This window comes from Saccoglossus kowalevskii, chromosome 22, assembly GCF_978046115.1.
Source record: "Saccoglossus kowalevskii chromosome 22, keSacKowa6.1, whole genome shotgun sequence".
NCBI lineage: Eukaryota > Metazoa > Hemichordata > Enteropneusta > Harrimaniidae > Saccoglossus > Saccoglossus kowalevskii.
In genome coordinates, this window is record NC_140662.1 from 7,448,088 (window position 1) to 7,473,086 (window position 24,999).

At 34.8% G+C, this 24,999-nt stretch overlaps 1 protein-coding gene across 1 annotated transcript; it reads right to left on the minus strand.

Annotated features, from left to right (window-relative positions):
* Positions 1-9,723: 9,723 nt before the first annotated feature.
* LOC146728650 (m-AAA protease-interacting protein 1, mitochondrial-like) lies at positions 9,724-24,624 on the minus strand. The gene is made up of 5 exons (XM_085495880.1): positions 24,108-24,624; positions 20,045-20,116; positions 15,073-15,199; positions 13,873-14,023; positions 9,724-9,934 (listed from the first exon to the last, which is right to left on the minus strand). The coding sequence occupies exons 1-5, from the start codon at positions 24,603-24,605 to the stop codon at positions 9,859-9,861; spliced, it is 924 nt and encodes a 307-aa protein (XP_085352006.1). The 5' UTR covers positions 24,606-24,624; the 3' UTR covers positions 9,724-9,858.
* Between the last annotated feature and the right edge of the window lie 375 nt (positions 24,625-24,999).

A 24,999-nucleotide genomic window follows, 5' to 3' on the forward strand; every position in this document is an offset into this window, starting at 1 on the left:
CTTGTTTTTGTTGATAATTATTCCATAATCTTTTTTTTCAAAACACCGTGTGTTTTTTGTGTGGATAACATTATGAGGAGAAGAGAGAATCTGCAGCGTTTGGGCAATATGTTAACTGCTTGTGTGTGGGTGTGTGTAGACTCGTAACCTGTATTACAAATATATGCAACGACCGCTTGCATTACTATGTGGTGTAATCAAATACTGGGCTACCAGGCCAATAAGTCGACATGAAATATGACATGATTTGACGTAGAAGTATAGTTTACTGTATTTAGGCGTTACGGGGAAATACACAATGCCTGGTTGGGAATGTTTCCAGTTTGCCGAATTAAGGAGTGCATTCCAGTCACTGCCTAACGTTTGTTAATGAAGCAAAATATTGCCCTTTACAGTCCCACATAGACTTCTGAAATGGTGTCTGGATAGGCTTTCACAAAACAACTGGACGAGCCCACACTAGGCCATGTCTCTCCGATTGTGTGATTTTGAACTTGGCAGATATAGTTTCCTGGTAGTATAGAGTAGTCTTCAACCAACTGAGTAGCCCTTGTCTGAGCGATTATGTGAGCGAATGCATGACACGAGAGTATTATCTGACTTGGAATACATCAACGACAGCTTCATTTTGTATTGGTCAAACACGTACAACCGGATGTTTTTGTATAAGTGCGTACACGTGTTTGCATATTAAAATATCGTTAGTGGACAACGTTACGCTGTCACAGACAGTCACGGTTTCCAAAATTGACAGAAATGTATCTATGTATTTAGGGTCGGTGGGTATTATCTAGATAATGCCCCATGAAACGAAGTGTTAAAGGACGGTGGTCATCGCAACAACGCATGCGCGATATATGGGTCTCATATGAACAAAGATTGTGACTTTGACTGTTGCAGACCAACGAGTAGAAACTAAAAGGTTACTAAGTGCAATTAGGTAATTTCTTTGGAGATTGCAAGGTAAGTTATTGGCGGTAGTTAGTGCACGTCGCGTCCAGATCAAAGCTCTTCGAGATTTTCATTAGAAAAGCATATTGTAGTGTGGGGATATCAATGTTTATCAACACATGCGCGGCGCGACGACCACCGCCATTTAAGTATTGCAGCTTTGAATTGAGGTGACAGTAAAGAATTAACACAGTCTACCAAGAACATGGAAACACCAAATAAAGTACGCTAAGTCTTCCTTACAATATTATCCGTCTCATTTACTTCAATGTCTATATGAGTGAACTGAACCATAACGTATTGTCTGTCGCAATCAATGTATCACTCATCTATCCTGTGTATCCTTGTAAGATACTGCCATTCATGCTATACTTTTGTCGTTTCCAATATATACAAATTGAGCACAAACAAAAAGATACTATTTGCATATAAAACATTGCTGTTCTTAACTTGCCCTAAGATAGGAAATTGTCAGCGGTTTTAGCGTCCAATATTTAGTTATACACCACCTCACCCTTGTGACGTAATTACCAGAAAGAATATCATGGAGACCAATTTTCTAAAGTTTTCACTCAAATTTGCTGTTGGAAGCAAATCAGATAGAGCGCCACCCTACGACAAGTTTGAGTATTTTCTGGAAACGTAGTTTTGTTAGATGTTCTCTGAACTGACACATTTCATTACCGCATAAAATTATAATATTGAATGCGATTCAAATAGATTTTCACGATTTGTGGGACTTGAATTGAAGTAAGTTGATAGTGTTGAAAGTGTCAAAGGTCAGAATGCGTCAGCAAGAAATAGGACAATGAAATTACATGTGGTTCTGTGAAGACGGCAGTCCGTGCTGGCTAGACTTTAGACTTTACTACTACTAGAATCTATTCTTAACAGCAGTATGGAAACGCTGTTTGATAGAAGACGATTGGGAATTTTATACATTTATCAGAAATAAAACAGTGTTATTAAAAATGGTAACAATTACGAGATTTAGAGAACAGTTTTCTAAAGAGAAAATTTACTGCCATTTATTCTGAAATCGTCAATGTAATTATTTTGTCATCGCCAGAGTTACATACGTTTGTTTATGAATTTGTTGCTGTTGATACGTGTTACCGTACTACATCCCCTGATGGTATAGATGTTGTAATATGTGATAGAGGCAATACATACGACCGTAACAAGATCTCTACTGGTTTATTACTGATGTGGTCGATAGTCTCATAACGAACTCGAGAAGGCGTTGCTTAATGTATGTCACACGCAACGTATTACCGTAATTGGTATAGTACAGGTGTGATGGTTCAAATACCAAAATGGCAACAGTAACATAAAGACTTCCCTGGCGGCGATGATAACATACGAACACGGAGTCAACAGATGAGGTTTCAACTGGTACTGGTATTATTATACTCTGCAAACATCAAGTACAATAACTCGGTAAAACTCCAAACCTCCAATAACTAGATACTTAAACTCCAACACAATTCAACGAGATCTCCGATCTGATCTCAGTGCTGAACAACTCCCCTATATATACCCACACTGTCTATAAATAGACCATTACATCAGCATAAATAATGAGTCTGGAACTTACTACAAATTTCTAGAATGTTCCATTACCTATTCAACCAGTTTCTAAAAATTCCACCCAGACACAGTACGGTTCTTGAACATTCTCAGTCACACGGAAGTGGTAAACAAGTCGTATGCGACAATGTAAATCCAAGTAATAAGTAGATTGTTATGATAGCGACTTCAAGGTTTGTTTAAGGTGTCTGTAATGTACATCTTGTTTCTGAGCTTCTAGACAATATTGACTTTGTTCCTCAGTAGTTTGAACATAATTAGTTGTAATGAAGGCAACACTTTGTGGATAGCATTTTTCTGTATATATTTCAGTACTTTGCGATGTGAGTGTACAATGGTTTCTATGTCATATGTAAAGTAGTGGAACCACTGTGTTGCAAAACTATAGCTACACCTTCGCGTAATGTTGCTCTATCTCAATTAGAAGTATTAATGCATAAAAATCTGTTTGATCATCTTGGTGAAGACAGGATACTAAATAAATTTGGCTCATTATAAAACTTGAGCATGACATCCGGGCTAAGAATTCTTTCAACTGTGCTAATGCATCTCTCTGGAAATTCCCCCAACACTGTTGTACTCCATTCCCAATGAGTTGTCAATGGTATTGTCACCTTTTTTTAGGAATGAAAGGTGAAAGATAGATAATCAGCCGCATGAATTTGATATGTCTATCATCTTAATTTTGTCCGCATTTGGCTTCAAGTTGTTGCCAGAAATCTTCACTCCATGATACATCACCTTATTTTGAACTTAAGTTTCTTTACCATTGTACTTAATGTAATATTCCCGAGCTTTGTTCAGTGCATGCTTCACTGCTGTGTATGCTATCAGATACCAAATGATACCATAATAACGTCATATTAAGGTTTAAGTAATGACTATATCGGAACAGTCTGTCGCAGTTTTAATGTAAACCTTTTTTTACATTCATTATACAGCCTTACTTATATTAGTAACCTTCTGACACTTTATAGACCAGCTCACAGTCTGTGATGATTAAATTCATCAACAAAATCAATTGGACAGGATGCTTTTAATTACCTTTTGGTATTATTGAAGTATTACACCGCGATTAGTTACAGAATTGGTTTGTACTTGCATAAAAAGCTAACACTGTTGATACTGTTGCACTTACTAAAAATAATGTTTATACGTCCTTGGTAAATAGGAAAACTTTCGTTAATACGGCAAATATTAGATCTTAAAGTAGTTACCTGATCTTGTGAATCTAATGGGATAATAAAATCGAGTTTGTGACACAATGAAACTGCTACAATAGGTTGAATTATGACACCTGCACATGAAAAACAGATCAAGAACAGCGAGCTTCAAGTGGGTGTAAATCACTCATGTTACTATTCAAGTAAGACAGATGCCAAACAAGCTTCTTTTTATTAGAGAATTTTATGACATCATATTTCTTAGGATTGAGTTTGAGTTCCCAATCTTGACAACAGAGGGTGCAGTAATGTAGATCAAATTCTGATGATTACAGTTATTGGTGCATGACACTGGCTATGTATAGTACGAATTTATAATTAAGAAGACTTTTGATCAATGGGCTCCAACCGCCATACATCATATGTCTTAGGTATCACTTACTGAATGATGCATTTGGTATGTGTTCCGATCCGACTGTCATTTCAACATGAAACCTTCATACCAATAAGACCCTCAACTATAAAAAGCCAAGTGACTGACCATATCAGTATGTCTAACAATGATCTAGACTAGATAAACCCGATAAAGCTTGATAGCATGTGAATAATTGCAGTCAGTGGATCGGATTTTGATATTACAGATTGCATCCGAGCACGCTTGTTACAGAAGATTTGTACCCCATCGTGGAATCACTGCATTACCTCAGCCAATGGAAGCACATAATATAAAACATATGAAAGATAACCCTATCCAAAATTGATTATGCTAAACCATACACGCTACACATAGATGCAGGTGCTCTAAATTTCTAAACTGGGTCATTATTGGCAGCACATGTTTAGAACCTAAAAGTGTTCACCAAAAATGAAGTACATATGACAGGGATAGAAACAAAGCAGTTGAATTGTGCCTTAATTAGTTCTCCCATGGTATCATTGGTTTGATACAAGCAAGACTTATCATTGTATAATAAACCAATAGTTTAAAACACTGCCTTGAGCAGCGAGGACCATTCAGTATTTGCAAAACACAAACTGAGACATGTAAGGTTCAATGACAAGATATGAAAACACTTTTGCAGTATGATGCCATTGATGAATCAAGCACTAGTGTTATGGAGGATTAATTGGATTTTCATGGGATAGATAGAACCATAATCGAAGTCGACTACCAAAAATATTTATAAATTAAGTATCAGTAAGATTGAAAGACAAAGAAAAAGTAATCACCCATGACAAAAAGATTGGTGAAGTTATATCAGCACTATTAGATGAAAGTAGATTGTTAATATTAAGTCCAATTAAAGAGTAGACTTTTATTTGCAAGGGAATTGCCACAAGCAATGTACCTTACTGTTACTATGGTCAAATACATAGTTACCCTAATGCACATGTTTCCATACAAGTATGAGTTCACTACCATATGCTGTTGGTGTGAACCACATCAAGATGATGGCACTACAGGAACAAAAACATTGACAAACTAAAGTACATAATTGTTAAAACAGAATTCAAAACATCCACAAGTTTCATGAGAACTGTTTGTTTATGGGTACCACATTGAAAGATGAAATAATGAATATATATAATAACTAAATTTGAGGGAAATATTCCTGGAGATTGGGAAAATCGCATCTGTGAAATGGTTGTAGCAAATATTTAAATGGCAATAATTCGAGCAGTCAAAAGTAGATTACAACATATTTGCTGATCAACAAAGGAGTGACAAGTTGTCCAAATGTAGGTATTCAGCATAAAAATATCTATAATTCTTTGTTCTTTATACTGATTGAGTTTTGTTGTGTTTAATCAGTGATTCAAACACATCTATAATTGTTTTAATCACTCTAAGAAGTTAATCTAAATCAGATTTCAGGTTTCCGTTCGTCAGTTATTCACATGGGTAAGTAAGATGTTTCTGCAGGTCATACAAAGTAATGCAACTTTAACAAGAAAGCATGAGTTGAAGAATGTTTTTTTAGACGAAATGGACAGCAATATCTATAAATCATACTTGGCAGTTCACGAAAATACAGGTGATCAAGTGAGAAGGAAACTTGAGAAAAAAGAAATTGTAAGACTGACCGCCAAATACTGCCAAGTGTAGGAAAAGTATGATAACACAGGGCAATGGACTGCTTCTTTAGTCAGATGTTAGTGATTTGTTTTTGCTTTCGCTGGCTCATTTTTTAGATTAAATCAGGATAGGTATTAAATACAACATATTTTACTAGATTCTAACAACATTTTATGACTTTCCAACTTATTTTTGCGAATTGAATAAAAAAAATAAACGTGTTTTGCTATTTTTTTACTATACATGTAGTTTAAGCTGTCACATAAAATATGCTGGTAATGTTACTGCGTATATTGATGTGTGACTTTCTGAACAACGTTTTTGACTTTTCCAAACATTACAGCTTTCGAGGCAACTGTCATGACATTCCATCTATTGTTGTTTTTGAGGGTAACAATCCTGTTCAACAGACAATTCTGTTCATTTTTAAACTTTTCTATCAACTTGCTCGACATCTTCACAACTTTCCCCCTACATTTTTTGTTTTCCAAGCAGCTTTTTACACAACTTTTGTCGACTATCTATGAAACTTTTAACGACTTTTCTACCATCTTTTCAGAATTCCCAATGAACATTTCGACTTTTCACTCAACATTTCTGACTTTCCAGGAAACAACAACTTACAACTAACTAACTAACTAACTAATTTTTGACTTTCTGTCAACTTTTCATGCAAGTTTTATCAATGAAAGTGCTGTTTTCAGCTTTTTCAACTTCCCAACAAATCTTTTTACTTTCATCCGCCTCCAAAATCATGTAACACTTCCCTGGTTAACATGGTAAAATTATCAAATAAAAGCCAGCATTCTCAGGTGGCGACCGGGAAGTTTCTGCCTCATATATTAATTTTTTTTTATAATAAAAACCAAATTATTTCAATGCCAAGTTTTACACAACTTTCTTATAAAGTTTCTGACTTTCCCCCAAACTTTTACAACTTGTCATGTAACATTAAGACCTTTCAGGCAATCTTTATTACTTTCCAAAAAAGTTTATTAATTTATTAATTTCTAGCCAACTTCTTCGGCAACTTTAACGACTTTAAATGTGCATTTTATGTTATGTTTTCACAAATTTCCAACAAAGTTTTACCACTTACCGATCAACTTTTTTGGCCAATGTTTTGCATTTTCTTTTGCGCATTTGCCGTGAAATTTTAACGATTTCCATTCAATCAAAATCTTATTTTTCGCATGTGCAACCAACGTTTCAAAATTTCCGACAGTCTTTCAATTTTTGCACTATACTTTCACGACTTGCTAACATAACAATTAAAAGTCACATTAGGTGTCACCTGGTGTTGATAAACACACCCAACCCTTTTATGACAATCCTCCAATTATTGTTCCAATAAGACACCGAAGAAAAAACACTGATCATGTTGAACTGTCGAGCTACACTTCCGATCAAATTTTCCATCTTACCAGGTTTTTTTCAGACTATCACAACTCCCCACGAAAGTATAACGACTTTCCTACTATCTTTTTTGTCTTTGCTATATATATTTGCTTTTCCAGCCAAATTGATAACAATCCTTTAACTATTCACCCAACTACCCAGCCTTTCAAGCCAACTTGTTCTATTTTCTAGGTAACTTTTTTGATTTTCTCAGCAACTCTTACAACATCACAACTAATTTATTTTCTAGACAAATTTTCCTATAAACTAGATTTTCAAGACACATTTAAAATCTCTCTAGTCAAGTTATCAATATTAGCAAGCAAGATATAAATGTGTTTAGTCAACACTAGCCAGCCTTTTCAACTTTCCAATCACTTTTTCAACATCCTTTCTTCAATTATCCAGCACCTATTTTAAGTGAAGATATAATGTGAACGAAAAACCAATATTTTAATAGATACTCCATACTGTAGATAAAATGGGATTTTATTTTTTTACTAAAACAACCAGTACACATACATTATATATTAGAGAATTTCATTGTTTCACTGAACCAATCCTCAGACATGTGATACAAAAACAGTGTTTAGTATACCGTTTCTATCAATATACAGTATTAAATAACAGTATGACACGTCTTTCCAGGCAACTTTTCTGATTTCCTACACAACTCTTGACTTTCAATGCATGTTACTGAACTCTTCTGGATGACTTTTCATTTTTTCCGTATTTCCAACAAAATCTTACCCAACCTTTTCTACTTTCCGGGCAACTTTTCAACAAACTGTTTTATATGTTTTATGTAACTTTTACATTTACAAACTAACTTTGCCTCCACTTACTAGTATGTTTTACAAATATCCACGTAATGTTTAAAAAACTTTTGGGACGAGGATTATACCTAACAATTTTTGACTTTCCAGGCAACTTTTACAATTTTCCAAAACACATTTTTGAATTTCATCTGTTCTTCAAAGGGATATTTTCCAGCTAACTGTTTTAATTTTTCAGGCCAATTATTTCAATTAACTTTTCTCATTTATCAATCAAACTTTTTCCAGTCAAAATTATGACATTCCACCCAATTATATCGAATTTATAAACAAATTTTAGGTATCTCTATGATTTTCCACCAATCTTACCAACAAACTGTTTGGACTTTTCACTATTCAATATTCAGTTCATCTCCAGCCATTTTAAGCAATAAAATTAGGATTTTCAAACTTTTTTGAAATTCCAACTTATTTTGAGTCTCCAGTTTTAATATTCTACTCAAAGTTTGATTTTCTAAGCGAATTTTATAAACTTCACAATTTTTCATTCAAATTTTTGAGATTTTCACCCAACTTTTAAGACTTTCCATATAAGTTTAATGTCGTTCCAGGCAACTTTTCCGACTTTCTAATTATTTTTTTCTTTCCAAATAACTTGTTCCAGGCAACTTTTACAACTTTCTAATGACCACTTCCAGCATTCAAAATGTCACAAAAAATATGCTACAAATTCTACAAATTTCCATATAAGTTTAATGTCTTTCCAGGCAACTTTTCCGACTTTCTAATTATTTTTTTCTTTCCAAATAACTTGTTCCACGCAACTTTTACAACTTTCTAATGACCACTTCCAACATTCAAGATGTCACAAAAAATATGCTACAAATTCTAAATTCCAAGTTTCTTTCATAGTAATTGTAATCACAGTAGTAAAAGCCATCTAAAGTCCAATGACAGAGATTGAGATCTTCTCAACACCTTATGCCAGAGATGTATATTGTGCAATACCAATACTCTCACCTCTCTGTAATTAACAAACACAGCAAGCTTTTTTACAAAACGCATCAAGCATCCATTCAATCATTCAATATCTATATACAAATGTAGAATATACTTGAATTACACAAACTTATATAACTACCATTGATGATTTATTTCAAATAAACACATGAAAAACATTTTATAATAAACCAAATCATCATTCAAATGAAATTCAGTATTAAATCAGTTGACTTCTGTTTGGGACAAAAGAATGCTTAAATTATGTGTCCCATGAGAGAATCAATGAGCAATCATCTCAAAAAATGAATATCTTAATTAATTTAATTCCAATCACATCACTGCATGCATTATGTGGTTAACAAGTGGTGTGGTGGTATGGCATTCTGTACAACCTAACCTTAGTATTACACAACTTTTTTTCAGCTTTTTCCTGATAATTAGGAGAGATAACAACCAAAAGAATACATAGTAAGCAGCATGAATGTGATTCTATTTGTGTTTCACACTATATTGCTTCTACAGAATGCAACATTAAAAACTGGAATGCAAATAAAGGAAAAATTAAATTATCACAAATACATCTACTCACAAAACACTAACGTCTACTATTTAAGGTGACAAATGGATAATTAATAGATTGTAATTTAAAAATGAAACTACATGTTAGAGAGAAGTATTAGCATAATTATGGATGACATCTTAATTACTATAGTGTCAAATAGCACCACAATCTTGACACAAATAAGAATCTCAGCCAAAGCCAATCAATTAAAAACATCTAAAATTTATCAAAGAAACTAGGTATAATGAGGATTATGTAAGTTTTACAGAAAACATTCTATTCATACACTGTATGCTTGAAAAACAGACTTTTTGAATGGCTGAACCATTCATGCATGTACTACAGTAGGCTGCCATGCTGGATGTAGCTAATTATCCATTCCGGCTCAACATCCGGTGAAAAGTCTCGTTTAAACCTAAAAACAAAAAGAGGACATAAGTAATCATTGTTATATATAAAATATGTTTGCGAAGTGCAGTCCCTAAACCCCTTGGTTATTATCACTGATTTTTCATCACTGGAGTTATTCCCATCCCAAATGTTGGTTCCCCGGACGTCTTTACCTATCTAACCATTAGACTGAATGAATTATTTTATCAAAAAATCATAGAAGATTAAGGGGAAATAGGTCATTTTTGGCCTCAACTTTTTTTTTTTTGCTTTTATTGTTCAAAGAAACTAATACTAAATACGCTCATTAAGTATGTGAGACACCACACAGACTGAGTATGAAGACATGTGAGACACCACACAGCTGAGTATGAAGACATGTGAGACACCACACAGACTGAGTATGAAGACGTGTGAGACACCACACAGACTGAATATGAGGACATGTGAGACACCATGTGTGTGACCTTAATGGGTTGTGTGAGAGGCCAACTCAATATTGTCATATGTAAATGAGGAATATTTTTTTATCAGAATACAGTTTAGTGTCGTGAAAATCCAGTCTAAATTGTGTTTAAAAACTGAATATTATAATATAATTTATATGTATTTTCACGCTTAATAATGTGCTATACACATTTGATGAAGTTCAGTTTTGATGATTCAGAAGTAAGGGTATCTCAATGCCATATTCTCTCTGGAAGATCGGTATTTCTACATTGAACTTTAAGTTCAAAATCAAACCATTCAATTTTAGCAACATATTCAGAATACTTACTCATATGTACATTTCACAATGGTGCCAAGCTGTTTCATGTAATCATCAGGTACAGGACCAGGACGTATACATTTGATTTCAGAATACTTACTCATATGTACATTTCACAACGATGCCAAGCTGTTTCATGTAACCATCAGGTACAGGACCAGGACGTATAGATTTGATTTCAGAATACTTACTCATATGTACATTTCACAATGGTGCCAAGCTGTTTCATGTAATCATCAGGTACAGGACCAGGACGTATAGATTTGATTTCAGAATGCTTACTCATATGTACATTTCACAATGGTGCCAAGCTGTTTCATGTAACCATCAGGTACAGGACCAGGACGTATAGATTTGATTTCAGAATACTTACTCATATGTACATTTCACAATGGTGCCAAGCTGTTTCATGTAAACATCAGGTACAGGACCAGGACGTATAGATTTGATTTCAGAATACTTACTCATATGTACATTTCACAATGGTGCCAAGCTGTTTCATGTAACCATCAGGTACAGGACCAAGACGTATAGATTTGATTTCAGAATACTTACTCATATGTACATTTCACAACGGTGCCAAGCTGTTTCATGTAACCATCAGGTACAGGACCAGGACGTATAGATTTGATTTCAGAATACTTACTCATAAGTACATTTCACAATGGTGCCAAGCTGTTTCATGTAACCATCAGGTACAGGACCAAGACGTATAGATTTGATTTCAGAATACTTACTCATATGTACATTTCACAATGGTGCCAAGCTGTTTCATGTAACCATCAGGTACAGGACCAGGACGTATAGATTTGATTTCAGAATGCTTACTCATATGTACATTTCACAATGGTGCCAAGCTGTTTCATGTAACCATCAGGTACAGGACCAGGACGTATAGATTTGATTTCAGAATGCTTACTCATATGTACATTTCACAATGGTGCCAAGCTGTTTCATGTAATCATCAGGTACAGGACCAGGACGTATAGATTTGATTTCAGAATACTTACTCATATGTACATTTCACAATGGTGCCAAGCTGTTTCATGTAATCATCAGGTACAGGACCAGGACGTATAGATTTGATTTCAGAATACTTACTCATATGTACATTTCACAACGGTGCCAAGCTGTTTCATGTAACCATCAGGTACAGGACCAGGACGTATAGATTTGATTTCAGAATACTTACTCATATGTACATTTCACAATGGTGCCAAGCTGTTTCATGTAATCATCAGGTACAGGACCAGGACGTATAGATTTGATTTCAGAATGCTTACTCATATGTACATTTCACAATGGTGCCAAGCTGTTTCATGTAATCATCAGGTACAGGACCAGGACGTATAGATTTGATTTCAGAATACTTACTCATATGTACATTTCACAACGGTGCCAAGCTGTTTCATGTAACCATCAGGTACAGGACCAGGACGTATAGATTTGATTTCAGAATACTTACTCATATGTACATTTCACAATGGTGCCAAGCTGTTTCATGTAACCATCAGGTACGGGACCAAGACGTATAGATTTGATTTCAGAATACTTACTCATATGTACATTTCACAATGGTGCCAAGCTGTTTCATGTAACCATCAGGTACGGGACCAAGACGTATAGATTTGATTTCAGAATACTTACTCATATGTACATTTCACAATGGTGCCAAGCTGTTTCATGTAACCATCAGGTACGGGACCAAGACGTATAGATTTGATTTCAGAATACTTACTCATATGTACATTTCACAATGGTGCCAAGCTGTTTCATGTAATCATCAGGTACAGGACCAGGACGTATAGATTTGATTTCAGAATACTTACTCATATGTACATTTCACAATGGTGCCAAGCTGTTTCATGTAACCATCAGGTACAGGACCAGGACGTATAGATTTGATTTCAGAATACTTACTCATATGTACATTTCACAATGGTGCCAAGCTGTTTCATGTAACCATCAGGTACGGGACCAAGACGTATAGATTTGATTTCAGAATACTTACTCATATGTACATTTCACAATGGTGCCAAGCTGTTTCATGTAATCATCAGGTACAGGACCAAGACGTATAGATTTGATTTCAGAATACTTACTCAAATGTACATTTCACAATGGTGCCAAGCTGTTTCATGTAACCATCAGGTACAGGACCAAGACGTATAGATTTGATTTCAGAATACTTACTCATATGTACATTTCACAATGGTGCCAAGCTGTTTCATGTAACCATCAGGTACGGGACCAAGACGTATAGATTTGATTTCAGAATACTTACTCATATGTACATTTCACAACGGTGCCAAGCTGTTTCATGTAACCATCAGGTACAGGACCAAGACGTATAGATTTGATTTCAGAATACTTACTCATATGTACATTTCACAATGGTGCCAAGCTGTTTCATGTAATCATCAGGTACAGGACCAAGACGTATAGATTTGATTTCAGAATGCTTACTCATATGTACATTTCACAACGGTACCAAGCTGTTTCATGTAACCATCAGGTACAGGACCAAGACGTATAGATTTGATTTCAGAATACTTACTCATATGTACATTTCACAACGGTGCCAAGCTGTTTCATGTAACCATCAGGTACAGGACCAAGACGTATAGATTTGATTTCAGAATACTTACTCATATGTACATTTCACAACGGTACCAAGCTGTTTCATGTAACCATCAGGTACAGGACCAAGACGTATAGATTTGATTTCAGAATGCTTACTCATATGTACATTTCACAACGGTGCCAAGCTGTTTCATGTAACCATCAGGTACAGGACCAGGACGTATAGATTTGATTTCAGAATGCTTACTCATATGTACATTTCACAACGGTGCCAAGCTGTTTCATGTAACCATCAGGTACAGGACCAGGACGTATAGATTTGATTTCAGAATGCTTACTCATATGTACATTTCACAACGATGCCAAGCTGTTTCATGTAACCATCAGGTACAGGACCAGGACGTATAGATTTGATTTCAGAATACTTACTCATATGTACATTTCACAACGGTGCCAAGCTGTTTCATGTAACCATCAGGTACAGGACCAGGACGTATAGATTTGATTTCAGAATGCTTACTCATATGTACATTTCACAACGATGCCAAGCTGTTTCATGTAATCATCAGGTACAGGACCAGGACGTATAGATTTGATTTCAGAATACTTACTCATAAGTACATTTCACAACGGTGCCAAGCTGTTTCATGTAATCATCAGGTACGGGACCAAGACGTATAGACTTGATTTCAGATGGCATATCTGATTTTGCAGACATGGAATGACACCAAAATCTCATCAGAATATGTACCCATTTACTACCTGCATAAAAATAACTCAAATTAAGCAAAAAATAGATATACTACTCATACCATACACCACACTGATGTTATGCTGAACTCTAGTGCCATTTAAAACCCATGTAGGATTTGTACAGTACAATCCAGGGGGAATTCTTAACTTCTGATTGAGTTGAATATCAGTTGGCTTTTCTTTTTATAAAAAACTAATAATTTATATAATAAATGGATACAAATAAACACCACATTGTAATGACATCAGTTCCATTTATGTTTCTCTATTGTAAACAGCTCCTATCAAGTTCTGCTTATATTGGCTGACAGGTCACTAATTATAAATACTGTAAAACATGTCTTTTTCGCGAGCATGTCTTTTTCGCGAATTTAGCGAGAGAACTGATTCGCTAATTCAAGATGTCGCTAATGACTTTATTATCAATTCAAAATAGCCGCCAAACAAAGAAATCAACAATGACAAGAGAGATTCGTTAACTCAACATTTCGCTATTACGTCATTTTACCACAATTCGCTAAAATTGCATGCCGCTTTTTCAACATGTTTTACAGTTGCACAGCAGTATTTAACATCACAGTTAGTTGTCTACATGTAGAGATACCATCCATGACAGATTAAATACACAAATAGCTGGGAAATGCACAATCGATAAACAAGAATTATGCTGTGACCAGGTAACCTGACACAGGGCTTTAACAATCACACACTATAAAACACGTCTTTTTAGCTAGCATGTCTTTTTAGCTAATTTAGCTAACCTGTAATTTCGCTAATTCAAGATGTCGCTAATTTAGAATAAAGTATAATTTCGCAATGAGATTGTTGGCATTTTAGCTAAATTAGGATTATGTTAATTCATGTATTAAATTAAATTTGCTGAAATTGCATGTATCTATTTCAATGTGTTTTACAGTAGTTGACTCTGCATACAAGACATGTACATTGTACAGTACAGTTTGGGCGGAACTTATCTTCCAAGCTGGCTATCTAACTAGCTTTAAGACAGCTTGAAACCAGCTACATGTTAAGTTGTGCTTTTAGGTTAATGAACTTGCCTTTATCATCATATACAATACCAATTTGATGTGGAAATGAATATAAGACATCAGTCTCATTCACAGCTAAGCTCTGTCTTGCTGCTACACTCAGTTTACTATAGCCTTCTTTTACTTCACCCAAAGTCTGAAACAATTCAACCAACAATTTTAACAATGTTAGATTGCACGTTATATAGACAAGATACACGTAGATGTGGTAGGTTTACACAATGTTAGATTGCACGTTATATAGACAAGATACATGTAGATGTGGTAGGTTTTAACAATGTTAGATTGCACGTTATATAGACAAGATACATGTAGATGTGGTAGGTTTTAACAATGTTAGATTGCACGTTATATAGACAAGATACATGTAGATGTGGTAGGTTTTAACAATGTTAGATTGCACGTTATATAGACAAGATACATGTAGATGTGGTAGGTTTTAACAATGTTAGATTGCACGTTATATAGACAAGATACATGTAGATGTGGTAGGTTTACACAATGTTAGATTGCACGTTATATAGACAAGATACATGTAGATGTGGTAGGTTTTAACAATGTTAGATTGCACGTTATATAGACAAGATACATGTAGATGTGGTAGGTTTACACAATGTTAGATTGCACGTTATATAGACAAGATACATGTAGATGTGGTAGGTTTTAACAATGTTAGATTGCACATTATATAGACAAGATACATGTAGATGTGGTAGGTTTTAACAATGTTAGATTGCACGTTATATAGACAAGATACATGTAGATGTGGTAGGTTTTAACAATGTTAGATTGCACGTTATATAGACAAGATACATGTAGATGTGGTAGGTTTACACAATGTTAGATTGCACGTTATATAGACAAGATACATGTAGATGTGGTAGGTTTTAACAATGTTAGATTGCACGTTATATAGACAAGATACATGTAGATGTGGTAGGTTTACACAATGTTAGATTGCACGTTATATAGACAAGATACATGTAGATGTGGTAGGTTTTAACAATGTTAGATTGCACATTATATAGACAAGATACATGTAGATGTGGTAGGTTTTAACAATGTTAGATTGCACGTTATATAGACAAGATACATGTAGATGTGGTAGGTTTTAACAATGTTAGATTGCACGTTATATAGACAAGATACATGTAGATGTGGTAGATTTTAACAATGTTAGATTGCACGTTATATAGACAAGATACATGTAGATGTGGTAGGTTTTAACAATGTTAGATTGCACGTTATATAGACAAGATACATGTAGATGTGGTAGGTTTTAACAATGTTAGATTGCACGTTATATAGACAAGATACATGTAGATGTGGTAGGTTTTAACAATGTTAGATTGCACGTTATATAGACAAGATACATGTAGATGTGGTAGGTTTTAACAATGTTAGATTGCACGTTATATAGACAAGATACATGTAGATGTGGTAGGTTTACACAATGTTAGATTGCACGTTATATAGACAAGATACATGTAGATGTGGTAGGTTTTAACAATGTTAGATTGCACATTATATAGACAAGATACATGTAGATGTGGTAGGTTTTAACAATGTTAGATTGCACATTATATAGACAAGATACATGTAGATGTGGTAGGTTTACACAATGTTAGATTGCACGTTATATAGACAAGATACATGTAGATGTGGTAGGTTTTAACAATGTTAGATTGCACGTTATATAGACAAGATACATGTAGATGTGGTAGGTTTTAACAATGTTAGATTGCACGTTATATAGACAAGATACATGTAGATGTGGTAGGTTTTAACAATGTTAGATTGCACGTTATATAGACAAGATACATGTAGATGTGGTAGGTTTACATAATGTTAGATTGCACGTTATATAGACAAGATACATGTAGATGTGGTAGGTTTTAACAATGTTAGATTGCACGTTATATAGACAAGATACATGTAGATGTGGTAGGTTTTAACAATGTTAGATTGCACGTTATATAGACAAGATACATGTAGATGTGGTAGGTTTTAACAATGTTAGATTGCATGTTATATAGACAAGATACATGTAGATGTGGTAGGTTTTAACAATGTTAGATTGCACATTATATAGACAAGATACATGTAGATGTGGTAGGTTTTAACAATGTTAGATTGCACGTTATATAGACAAGATACATGTAGATGTGGTAGGTTTTAACAATGTTAGATTGCACGTTATATAGACAAGATACATGTAGATGTGGTAGGTTTTAACAATGTTAGATTGCACGTTATATAGACAAGATACATGTAGATGTGGTAGGTTTTAACAATGTTAGATTGCACGTTATATAGACAAGATACATGTAGATGTGGTAGGTTTTAACAATGTTAGATTGCACGTTATATAGACAAGATACATGTAGATGTGGTAGGTTTTAACAATGTTAGATTGCACGTTATATAGACAAGATACATGTAGATGTGGTAGGTTTTAACAATGTTAGATTGCACGTTATATAGACAAGATACATGTAGATGTGGTAGGTTTTAACAATGTTAGATTGCACGTTATATAGACAAGATACATGTAGATGTGGTAGGTTTTAACAATGTTAGATTGCACGTTATATAGACAAGATACATGTAGATGTGGTAGATTTTAACAATGTTAGATTGCACGTTATATAGACAAGATACATGTAGATGTGGTAGGTTTACACAATGTTAGATTGCACGTTATATAGACAAGATACATGTAGATGTGGTAGGTTTACACAATGTTAGATTGCACGTTATATAGACAAGATACATGTAGATGTGGTAGGTTTTAACAATGTTAGATTGCACGTTATATAGACAAGATACATGTAGATGTGGTAGGTTTTAACAATGTTAGATTGCACGTTATATAGACAAGATACATGTAGATGTGGTAGGTTTTAACAATGTTAGATTGCACGTTATATAGACAAGATACATGTAGATGTGGTAGGTTTACACAATGTTAGATTGCACGTTATATAGACAAGATACATGTAGATGTGGTAGGTTTTAACAATGTTAGATTGCACGTTATATAGACAAGATACATGTAGATGTGGTAGGTTTTAACAATGTTAGATTGCACGTTATATAGACAAGATACATGTAGATGTGGTAGGTTTTAACAATATTAGATTGCACGTTATATAGACAAGATACATGTAGATGTGGTAGGTTTTAACAATGTTAGATTGCACGTTATATAGACAAGATACATGTAGATGTGGTAGGTTTACACAATGTTAGATTGCACGTTATATAGACAAGATACATGTAGATGTGGTAGGTTTACACAAGTGCATTTTGTAACAGCTGAACTGCATGTATGGCTCCTCCCACCAATTAACAGGAGATCTCTAATGCATTTATATGCTTGTACTCAAAGGTGGACCAAAGCTCAGTCTGGTATATTAGAACCAAGCTGGAACAACACCCTTGACTAGGTGTTCTCATTCAGACAGTAGGGCCGAGTCAATTGTGGGGGTTTGTTGGTCCTGAACTTGCTTGAGCTAAATGCATTTACATGTTGCCAATGCCAATCTAAGACTTTGATAAAATGCTGTTGTGTAAATGAACTAATGTATATGTATGATTCCTTGTGATATATACCTGCAAAGTAATTTAAAATAATTCACATAAGAATGTAGAAACTACTTGTAATCACTAACTACCATATTTTATCTATTAGAAGCACATTTAATAAGCACATATAAACTAAAAGAGTTGGATGTACATGGCAAATTAACCATAAACACAACTCTGTCATTTAAAGGGCTGTAGTTGTCATGCTGCATCAATATGGGACTCATAGAGACATACACAACTTGTGTGTAAAGTACATTGTTTGTTTACATGAATTCCAAACACGCGCAGCACGACGAGCACCGCCCTTAAGTAAAGACATGCGCTTATAATAGAGCACATGTATTTAGTCATTGTAGGAAATGATAAATTATCTGCATTTCGTAGATTAGCAGATAATAGCTATCTATTCTTATGTAAGTTATTAACAGGTGGAATTCCACCTGCTCTTATTAGTTAGTGGCTAAGTAGCCAGGTGCTCATGAGTATATAGTAGGAAGAGTATTCTATTGTATTCAGTTTTGGTTGCATTTGATGTATTTTTTTATTTACATGTATATATACACAGCTGTATATATATTTCCTAAAAAGGATGACGCCCAACGTCCACCCTTAGGTACATTTGACATTGCATACAGCTTTCAAGTTTCCAGATGTTTTTCTCCCTTGACGGTTTTTTATATCTGGTTTTTCCTGGGCACTCGATGTATTCGCAATAGGGCTTCAGCATATCAATTATTTCATGTATATTCACATATGTAAGGGAAATATCTGTAATAAACACGTGTGGCTCCTGGGTACTGCAACTACCGCATACAGCAATTCATGCTTGTCGTGTAATTTGTATGAATAATTGAATTGTAGATTACACTTAAAGTAGTTTGCTACCATTAAAAAAATCTCAGAAATCCTTGAAATCCAGTAAGAAGAGTCAGGTTACTGTAATGTTCAAAATGAATTTTTTTGAATAGTTTACAATTGGTTTTTATGGCAGAAACATTACATTATATCTCAAAATTGTGTTCGGTGATCTATGCACCTACATATGCCTGTCACTAGTATATTAATTTACCCCTGGAATAATGTGTTTACATGGAATCCTCAGGTAAATATTCCAAAACGTTCACTTTTTAGAATATTTTGCATGTTTTCTTGGAAACACATACTTCTTTCTCCGTAAAAACTTTCAATATGAATGACATGCATGTATGTGAATCATTATACAAACAATTTGGGATAATTTACTGTGATCAATTTGGTAGCAAACTACCTTAAAATTAATTTTTAACTGAAAACAATCCAGGTTGTGCTAAAAGTTCACCTGTCTCTCAAACAGTGACAATGATTTCAGTCACCACAAAACAAAAGAATGTTACATCATATGAGTACTCACTTGTTCATTCAGAAGTCCGTGCAGATTATCAAAGTTACCTTCAGAAATTTCATGTGAGACGTGAACTAGAGCCTGAAATCAAAGAGATTTTAATAAGATGATTTTCTATTCACCTCAAGATCCTACATATTGCGTGAAAGGAGTGGACCAAACGTCTGTCACAAAGATTGAACGATTAGATTTTGAATTCATGTTTCTTTTTTTATAGCTCAATGTCGTAATGGCGATCCTTGAGATGGGAATATTGTGTTGAGATACCCTTACTTCATAGAGATTGATCATCATCACATGTGTATATATGTGTCAATATTTTCGGGTTTGACGAACCCCACATTGTTCGGGAGTCAATACGACCTTTGTTTGTTCTGTCTTTTTGTTCGATTTCATGCATAATGCATGTTCTCGCGTCAACGTTAAAATCATATATTTTTAAGTATTGGTACCATACATCAGAACTAGAAATTAAAAGTAATTGAAGGAACACAGACTAGGAAATGTTATCCTGCAGCTAATTATTAATATTAATAGCCTAACTGAACTACTTAAAATTTATAATTGGCAGCCAAGCAGAGTTTTAAAAATTTTATTAATTTCAGATACGAGTGAGCACAAATTAGTTATGGAGTTTTGTGATGTGCCAAATGTGAGCATGGAGCATGGTTGATTTACTGAAAATTCAATGAATATAATCATGGAATATGTTGCAACACATGAAAAGCTGAGTTGAGTGGGATTCAAGCACAATCCTTCAAAACCCGGTTAGAGAACAATTTGATTTCTATTGTTTAGATGCTTGTTTTGATGTTTATTTTGTTTTAATGTTTCATCAGAGTGAAATTTGTGACAGACGCTGAAATTTGTACACCCCCCCCCCCTCGCATTTTTTGTTGGGGCATAAAAATAAATCCTGCTAGATAGTTACAAAGTCATGACTAATCAGTAACTCAAACAGATTAACACTGATATGCAAAACCATCAAAGAATTTTCTTGATCATTCAACAAGTAAAAAAAACTGAATGAATTTAGAAGCCAAAATTGAGTGTTTGGTATTTGGAATTTCCTTAAAATCGTGGGAACTGAGTGCAAAACTTGTCAGATTACTGACAGAATACTTTTAGCCAGGCACCTGTCATTTTAGGCAGCCAGTCCACATTTTTGAAAGGTACAAAATTAGACAAAATTTCTACAAACCTGTTCAATTTTGATTAAGAATTACCAGAAAATTACAAAATAACCATAAACAATCAACAAAACTTCAATTATAAGTTTGTGGTTACAGATTTGGAACTGCTTTCTTTTATTTCGATAAAATGTTTAAACAAGTATCTTTTATTCTCTGGCTATAACCCTGCTTGCAATACAAAGGTGAACAGACGCTTTGATGATAGTGACGTCACTGTCAGCTGACTAAAGCACCCACACCATTGAAATATAACGTGTTACTTTACATCAAACATTTATTAATAATTATATAAATTGGTTAAATCTTTCCATGTCATGATGGAGAATCTTATTTGCTTTGAATACTATTAATCCACAAAACAAATTACATGTATATTCAAAATGTCAACGATATTATCTACTAGAAGTTAATGTTCAAATTTGTACATGGAGAGCTGTATTATGCTGTACAAAAATGTATTGTCCCTGCTATGCCAACAGCACATCTTCTATTTCTTCTACACCCTAAAGCCTGAGACTTTGTTGGGATGAATACCCCACTATCTTCTTATAATCCCTACTCCAAGGGGACCGAAATACATGTACATAGATGTACAACTATACATGGTTGAATGGTTTGCCATGATTTATTTATCAGCGATAAACCACCATTCCCAATACTATGCAGGAACGTATAAACTAGGGGCAACGTTTCTGATTAAATAAACATCCTTGTGCAGTCCAAATTTAGAGTTACAAATACTGCTATACAGGGCACTGCATTGTAAAACATATTAAATCAGGTGAGTATATATTTTTTTAAATCGAAATGGCTATTCAATTTCAAAATCACCAACTCAGAAATGTTATGGTATTGTAACATCATCAAGAGTTCTAATTGATATTAATGAGTTCAAAATCATCCAATAAGCAAGTGCTTCATTTTGAATGAGTGGGTGGTCGCAGTTGTTATCTCAAGTGAAATCTTGTTCACGCATTAAGGGCATACTGTAGTCAGTGTTGAACTCTTAGACTAATACCTGTTGAGTAACTGTATAAAAGATAATGATCAACATTTGACAGCAAGCACAGTGAAATCTACATTATTACATATGTACTGCAGTTTATTTTGATTCGTCCCTGAAATCAAAATCAGTATTTCACACCTCATATGCAAATGATCTGAGAACAAACAAAGTAGTCCCTTCAGGAGTACCGTTTTTCGAAACATAGCAGAAATAAACAATATTTAAGAAGTACGATATTTTTCTCTTGGGGTACATGAATATACTTGCCGAGTGAAATGAAATTTGAACAACGGCAATGGTACTCTTTGGCAGTCACTTATTTTGACAAAAACTAATTTGCATATCACCCATGCAATAACGTTTTCGGCATTTTCACGGTCGATATGCAAATGAACATGGTATTTCCATTGGGTACCAAACTATTTTTATTTTATAAACACATTTTCGTCTGCTATTTTAGTCCGGTTCAAATCATTCAACAACATTTTTGGCATGTTAGGTGTATATCTCATTGAATACTACGATTGGGAGAACTCAATGTATGTTGACCACCTGGAAACTGAGTTTTATAAACCTTGAAGGGCTCCACCCGCCGTAAAATCAGCGATTACTATGGAGCCGCAATCATCAACATCGAGATACCAGGTTTCTGCTGGCAACGTTGTGGCGTTACTCAGTTCCAAATAAAGATTACAAATGCCAAATGAGCAACATTTTAACCGGTAACCAAGACTCAGTCAATCCACGACCAGCAAGCAATATCACCCACGAAGTTGTAGCGTGCAGCTCAGCGACGACCGCTGTCGACGAAAGTCATCTCGTCAGTGGAGTACCGCAGTTGCACGACATGTTTACCAATGCACAATTCTGTGGAGGATCTTTTAACTTCAACATAAACTGTGTAACATAGTCGTGGTCCCAACTAAACATCCATGAGTTATTTATTCGGACAGTGACTCAGATTAGACGTCTGATTATTTTAATTTCAAACAAACAGTGACACGCGTTCTCTGGGCACGTTCTACACTGACACGCAATGCTATGGCATAACACTATATTTGAACATATTAATGGGCAATGGAGTTTCCGACCTAAATTCCATCCCGGTTTGTTGCACGTCCTTTCTTTAATATGAAATAATCAAATATGGAACATATGTAATGATAACAGAACCCCACACCCTGCCCGTGGCTTTCGTTGCATATGGAAGTTATTTTCACTCGAGATGCGGTGTATTCTGCTGTACTTTCATGAGCGAACGGCTGCAGGATACACCGCATCACTCGTGAAAATAACTTCCATACGCAACGAAAGCCACGGGCAGGGTGTGGGGTTCTGTCATACATACATGTACCCCAAGAATTGGAAAATAGTGATGGTGAACGACATCATTTTACACAAATTATGCAAAGTAAGACAGCTCATGATAAAACATATTCAGAAATGTTGTTTGATGATAAGGCATTAATTTTCTAGACTGAAAATAGTTTATTTATTTAAATAGGTATTTTGAGCAGTGGTATTAAAGACATGTGTGTCGCTAGCTTTAATCCCACTCAACTCTGCCGTGAAATAATAAATTTATGCTCACAGTTCACATGCTTTGACCATGGAGGTAAAAAAAAGCATGCTTTGACGTTCTATGGTTACACTCACTCTCTAAGAATCCCATAATATTCACTCGCTACATATAAAACTAAAGTAGAGCTTTCTGCCATTCACTGTAGAAACAGTTTGAAATTTACAAATATTTACAAAATGAAGAGAATGGGTTTGTTGTGTCAACAATCGATTGAAAACAGTAACGCAAACAACACAGTGTCCACAAAATTACGATAATGGAGACAAACGATTAATTTGATGTTTATAATACCTTTTTGGCACCTTCTTTGAAATCTTCTTGGGTTATCTCTGGATCGAAGTACGCCCTCAACAGCATAAAAAACAGCGCATTTCTGATGAGCTTAAAGGGACTAGGTACAACTGTGATGATCCGTTTTATTTTCGTAGATTTATCGTCCGACGAGCTGCAGAAAAATCTATGCTCTTCACACAAATTTGGTAGAAGTGAGTAACTCTGATCAACAAATTTATGCCTTCCAAATAAGACGGGGGTGTTTTTGTGGCTTATACTAATAGTCCTTATTGGAAAAAACGAAGCAACTTGCCGAAGGGACTGCGTATGTCGGAAAATCAAAGACGTCGTTGCTGGCTGACATTTTATGGGATTCATTCTCGGTATACTTAGCACACAGTACGTTCTTCGCGATCGTTGATTCACGAAATCCAAACAGATATACTTAAAATACCTGTTTTGACTAAAAGTCCTATATTTATCCAATAAAACCGTCCTGCTCACGGAGGCCGCCATTTTGAATGATTCCCTGTTGAGTTTGTGATTGGTCGTTGTTTTCAACTTTGACCTTTTAAACTGAATCAGCTGTTGTTTGTACCACGGTCTTTTTTTGTAACCGTGTTGGTACAGATGGTTATTTATATACGGGTAGCTCTACTATACCATATTGTCGTAGACTCGATGTCCATGGAGAACAATGCACAAAAAGCCAAAAGGCTTATACTGCACAGGTTTAGCGATAATTGAGCACTTGGCGAGTTTTCCTGTAAGTCGCCAAATTTTGTGCGAGTCGAGTTACGGTAGAAGCCTACTCATAAATTAAAATACCCAGAATGTATTAATTTTGTAATAAACTGTACTCCAAAGCAATACAGGGATATTGACCTAAAAAAAAGTTGGGGCTCATCAG